Genomic DNA, 6,249 nt, shown 5'->3' with positions numbered 1-6,249 from the left:
CTCAATTAATCATCTTGCTTGTTTGTTTCAGTACTACCAGTAGCTCCCAGAGCCCCAGAGCCTAAATTAAAAGGATTGTTAAAGAGATTAATTTGGATAAACACTTATTAACTCGTGGTTGTCTTCTCAATTTCATTCCGGTTTCATTTTTTCCGACGGTGTCCTGAAGGCAGCATGCGGCGCGATTCTCCAACGCCTCCTACGTCAACATCCTTGCGCAGAGTACCTACCCACGATGCAGCGCGGCTGCATACAACATAGCCATCTTGTCAAGAGTGACTGAGTGAGGGAGGTAACTGTGGGCGCTGTTTAGATCCTCATTTGTTTCAAAGCGTGAAATTTAACAGCGGTTTCTTTTTCTTTTTTTTCCCCCCCCAACCTCGACCGTGAAGCGAGTGTCGCCACCGAAAGACTCGAAGCTGGTGAAGCGAGCCGCTACGCAGGACTGCTTTCGGGAAGATGTCTCACATACTTGTTCCGACGTAGGGGGAGTGTTCAGCAGCCACTTGGCTTGACTTGCTGGCTAGCTCAGTGAGTGGAGGGCTGCGGGCCCTCCTCAGCCTAAAGTAGCTCCTGCAGCTGGGTAACACACTCTGCGACAACGGACGTTTGACAACTGCACAACCGGGACATTGGCAGGCCGGTCCGGGCGACGCCGGATCAAACGACGCAAAAGGCGGCAGATATCCGCGTCTAAAGCCGCGTTGCTGGACAAGAACGAGACGAAAGTGAAGCATTTGGCGTTATGAGCTCATGAAACGCAACAGGAGACCGAGAGAGGAAAAGGGATGGCGTAGATTCATCTTGATCACAAGCTAAGTAAAACAGATGTTTTAACATGATCTGAGCTTTTTCCAAACTTGCCAGCCCAGCTCGTCCCTTTCTGACGGAGGTATCAAAACATAGCCATAGCACAACTTGGAAATCGGGCTGTCAATATGTCTAAAATGCCGGCCAAGAAGAAGAGCTGTTTTCAGATCACAAGTGTGACTCAGGCCCAGGTGGCGGCTATAGGTGCCGCCGACGACACGGAGAGTCTGGACGATCCGGACGAGTCACGGACTGAAGATGTGTCGTCGGAAATCTACGACATGTCTCGGGCTGAGTACGAGCCTGCGTGTGACAGAAGTTCATCCGAAGAAGCTCTGAATAACGTCGGAGAGCCAGAGGCAGTCAGTGTTATGGCGCCTTCACACATACCTCACCCCGGTCAGTTGTCTGCGCTGTCAAGCAATCCCATTGGGGAGTTTCTCAAAGTGACTCAAGGTGGTCAGCAGCAGCAGCAGCAGCAGCAGCAGCAGCAGCAGCCGGGCGTCACACCTGGTTTACCCCTTCTCACCCAGCCCGGGGCGATGCAGCAACAGTCTGCATCTGCAGCCAGCGTGTCAACCAACACATCCCAACCTGCTGCAGTGACCGGTTCAGCTGCTGCTGCTGCTGCTGCTTCACCCGCCCCCACCTCCACGGTGAGTTGCACTTCACGCTTCAGGGTCATTAAACTCGATCACGGTACTGGAGAACCCTTTCGAAGAGGCAGGTGGACGTGTACGGAGTTTTACGAGAAAGACTCCGAGGGCTCTGTTGTTGGCAGGACTGTAGATAGCATAAGGCACGCCAGTGCAACGCTGGACCCTGCTGCAGACAGAGACAGTGGGCTTGGGCACACTGGAGGATCTGTGGTTGCCCCGGCAACGCATTCAGGTCAGGGCTTGAGCTCCGTGGCGGATGCTTCTCTCTCGTCACCCCGCATGCATCCAGTGGAGACACTACCGCAGCAGCAGCAGCAGCAGCAGCAAATCCAGCATCAAAACTACAGCGCTTGGCAACAGGGTGTCAGTGGGTCGACCGCACAGAGCGTTTTCTCCAGCAGCAAGCCTACACCTGTCCAAGCTCAGCCGACAGTCGTAGGTCTCCAGCCTTCTGCTCCCCAGACTGGGCTGCCTGTCGGACAAAACGGCCTGCCTCAGCCTGGTGTCCTCTTACAGAAGTCGCCCATCATGCCTCCTTCAGCCCAACCCATTGCTTACCCTCCACAGCAACAGCCGCTTCCTATGGGCCACCACCTGAGCAGTCAGTCGGAGTACTATCAGCAACAACAGCCCACTTCCATGCAGCCAGGTCTTGCCACTGGTCAGTCCCTCCCAGTGTCCAGCCTTGCTGCAGGGCCACAGCCCATAGGACAAGGGCCCGCTTCTGTCTTGTCCCAAACCTCTGGAGGGGCTTCTGTGCCAAGTCAGGTTGGAGATGTTGCAGGAGCAGGAGGGGGATCTGTACCTACCGGACAGCCAGCCCCGGGTCTCTTGCAGCAGCAGCAGCAGCAGACTGGAGGAATGGGAGGTGTTGGAGGCTCCATACTGACTGCTGGATCCACTTTGCAGCAGCAGCAGACCGTGAGTCAGTATGCAGCCGCTGGACAGCCTCAACCCCACGGCCTCCACCCTACATCCTCCAGTGTACAAAATGTGCCTGCCATCGCAGCGAGCTCTAGTGTGCCCACCACTGTGCCCGCTGCTGTGCCCAGTGCCTCCGGTGCAGCCATGCCAAATGTGACAACCTCCAGTTTGCCTCCAGGTCAGATACTCCACAGCAAGACTCCCGTGGCTTTGGGGGCGCAAGGCCTCCCAACAACTGCATTTGGACATTCTGAGGGTGCTGGTGGCGGCGGCGGAAAGTCAGAGGTCCTCGTCAACGCACAGTCTCCTGTCGTCTCTGGAAAGGAACCAGTGAAGCCCTTCATGCCCGAGAGCCTGCAGCTCGCCACTCCAACCGTCAACAGCCTGTTTGGAATCCACATACCTGTCGACGGGGAAGTGGACAGGTAACAGTCTCTAAATATCAAATGTGAATTGTTAGAAAATTGTGGCGCCTCATCGCCATGCCTGTGCATCATTATCAGCACACATACAGATAGTATAAGCTCCAACTGCACCTATTTCAGTGTACAGTTGAGGAGCTGACATGTTTGGCCCATTTGCCATGATCACAAGATCGGTTGAGAGCCAAAGCAAAGGCAATGCATGTCTTAGTGTTGACCATTTAGTTTGTCAGATAAACAAACAGGAGTTTCCCCTCAGTTCCAGGGAGGTGAAGAGAGAAGTGGCACACAGGAAGGAAATTTAATGTTTGTTGTATGTTGTTCGGGCCTAAAGAAAGAAGTAAGTGGAGTGTAGCACACATGAGAACACCCATGGCTTCCTCCGCACAGGCAACAGCTTGTTAAACATACTGTGATTACTTGTGTGTCAGGGTGTGTATTTGAGTTTGAGTGCGTGTGAGGAACCATATTGTCGCAGATCTAGTATCTCCGACCTGCTTTCACCCTCCAGGAGAGTGCCTGTGGTTTACGGCTGCAAAGATTTATTGCCGCTTGCTACTGTGCATAAAGTGTAGCGCAGCTTTCTGTTAGCCTCAGGCTAATCCCGGGCCACTTGGTAAACGTGCACGCACGCCCGACCTTTTTATTAATAAGTCAGTTCAACACAGTGAAGAGTGTTTTGATTTTGTGTTGCCGCATTTATGATATCATGGTTTCCACTCACAGCCCCATCAGGCTCCCCTCAGGAATGTGTTTACAGAGGATTTTATAGTATTGGTTAAAATAACCGTTTTAGTTTCTACTGCAGATATTCTGTTGCTACATGAGCCTTTTAGTTTGCACTGACACGATGATTCTCAGACGAGTTCTGTAAGCAGACATGGTGGTAGTTTAAACACTTACATGTGGTCTTCTCATGGTTCAATAGTAATGTTATAATTCTTTTTTATGAACTATTTTGGGCCATGACATTTTGCTTCCTTCCTTTTGATTCTTGAGTTTTAACGCTGTAGTAGATGGCACACATGAGCGGAAATGATACAGTGCCTGAAATCTCTCTGTGGTTTCCATTTACAGTGTTACAGATATACCAGAATGTAGTCCAGACAGTGAATGCAGACTGCACAGCACTGGCAATGCTGTTTTTTGTTGTTTTTTTTTTCTTCACGTGGGTGGAAAACCTCTTCAACATTGTTTTGAATATGTTATTAACTTAGAGGAAGGTTACAATTATCACTCTCTGTGCCCAACGTTATTTTTGTTTCTGCCGTCAACAGACAAAACCTCCATTGTTGAGTGGCTTTACACGCACACACCTAGTGCGATGTCATAGATAGATAGTTAGATATCAGCTGTGACATTCAAAATATTTAGGTTTGTGACAATGCAACTGACTCCAGTGTGCAGTGTGTGTTTTTTTTTTTGTGAGAGGGCCCAGCTTCCAGCCTGATAAGAGCAGGGGTCTCTTACGACAGCAACAAGTCCTATCAGACACTGAGCAGTAGTCTTTCCACTGTGCCTCTATTCTGCCGATAAGAGACCTGACAGTGGGGTGTGTCAACCAACTGTGCTTGTTGTCAGGTCATGGTGCTTTTTCTTTTGCAACACAGCGTGGGCTAAATGACTTTATATTCTGGACGTGGTTAAACACACGCCCCAGTGTGTTGCAGGCATGCACACTCCCCCTGTAAGAGCTGTGGGCACGTTGAACGAGTCACTCAGAGCCAAGGCTGACTCTGAGTTTTGGGCTGCTGCTGCCGCCGCCTTATAGTTTACAGTCGGTGCTTTGTACCTGTCGCCCTGCTGATTGACTGACAGACAAGGCATGACAGTTGCTCTTGTAGAGATGAAGTGTGAAATGGTGATTCCTTTGTAGCAACAAAAGTAGTATCAGCTCAGGAAGCTGCAGAGCGAAACTCGTTGTGCTTCACTTCAGCAAGCATTTTAGCTATGCCCCCCCCCCACACACACACACAGCTTTTTTTTTTGTCTCTTGCTTAATTTCTACATTTCCACCGCACTGTTTATTTTGCCTCCCATTGCCACACACACACACCGCACAACAAAAACACTTCCATTTTCTCCACAAACGGACTACTTCAGCAGTTAATATCTACGATCTGTCGCAACACAGAAAGGTATTATATGTACGTGCACCCACACATGCACGCACGCAGCTACGACGGCATGTTTGGTCGTAGCTTGCACAACCTGCAAAACCTCTCTTGGCCGTTTGCTAATGTTTGTCCACATCTTCCTCCAACCTGCAGTTTCACTGCAAGTAAACAAAGCAAACCTGGAGGTATGGACCAGAGACCGAAGATGTTGTTTTCCATACTTATGAATATGAGTCGCTCACTTTAATGTTTCCCAGATGGCTTCAACAACTGAAGGCGTAAATGAAGGCGTTTGACTGTCATGATCGTCTTTGTTGCACTCGCAGAGGAGTTGCTTCTATTTTGCGGAATCATTTGCATAGAAGCATTGCATCTGTAGCCCGTGTGTAATCGAACTCATGCTTGGGAGGAGGGGTGGTACGGTTTATTGTCCTCCCATAATGGCAGCTTATGTAAAAAGCGGACTCCTCAGGAGGTAGGAGACGGGAGGGGAGGGAAGGGGAGGGGAGTCCTGGCCTGCAATGTAGTGGAGCAGTCTCTGCCACTGTGAATCGAGAGACTGTGTCTGTGTGGGTGGATGAGGGGTGTGTCTTTTTTAAAAGGGGATGGGTTGACTCAGTCCAAGTTGGGGGGGGGGGGGGGCCATTGACTCACTATGAAATCGAGCCATTACTTTTGACCAAATATTCCCCATAGAAATTAACAGCTTATTAATTGTTAGTCATGGTAGATGAGTGGGTGTATGTGTGAGAAAGATAGATGACAGGGTCTTTTCCTCCCCCCTGTGACCTCTGGTTTACTGCTGCATCCTGTTTTCAGTCGGTCCCTCACTCTGCTCTCTACCTTCTATTCATTTAATATTCCTTAGCTCGCTCCCTGCTTCCGCGCTGGGACTCTCTGGTCATATCATATGACATTTGGTGGGCACATTTAATCCTGAGTGCCTCACAGAGGTAGAAGTACACAGATTCTTTTTTGTTGTTGATCTCTGGCCTCAGTAATCAGACCTCTAAACTTGGCTGCCACCATTAATGCTGTAATACTTCACCATGCAAAGCAGGGCTACAGTTAACCAAAGCAAGTCTTGGTCGGCTGAAATTCTCCCTACCTTTTAACCCAGTGGTCCCCAACCTTTTCCTAACTGCGGACCGGTCAACGCTTGACAATTTTAATGCGGACCGGGGGGGGGATACGTCATTTCGAAATAACAACGTTAAAACGTTTTTTTATTTCGAAATGACCGTCTTAAATAAAACAGAAATAACTAATTAATTCTTGTGCGGCCCGGTACTGATTGATCCACGGACCGGTACCGGT

The 6,249-nt window shown here is 49.8% G+C and overlaps 1 protein-coding gene across 2 annotated transcripts in view; it reads left to right on the top strand.

Annotated features, from left to right (window-relative positions):
- Positions 1-216: 216 nt before the first annotated feature.
- The window catches only part of LOC104921277 (TSC22 domain family protein 2), a 23,669-nt gene continuing 17,636 nt past the window's right edge, over positions 217-6,249 (top strand). The window contains exon 1 of one of the 2 annotated variants that reach the window (XM_019273328.2): positions 217-2,818. In XM_019273328.2, coding sequence (XP_019128873.2) covers positions 939-2,818 — 1,880 coding nt within the window. In that variant the 5' untranslated portion in view covers positions 217-938. The remainder of the gene's footprint in view (positions 2,819-6,249) is intronic. The other variant, XM_010733761.3, reaches the window with a different exon arrangement.

This window comes from Larimichthys crocea, chromosome XII (assembly GCF_000972845.2).
Source record: "Larimichthys crocea isolate SSNF chromosome XII, L_crocea_2.0, whole genome shotgun sequence".
NCBI classification, from domain to species: Eukaryota; Metazoa; Chordata; class Actinopteri; family Sciaenidae; genus Larimichthys; species Larimichthys crocea.
Note: the sequence above shows the minus strand (reverse complement) of the source record. Positions and strands in the feature narration are given on the sequence as shown.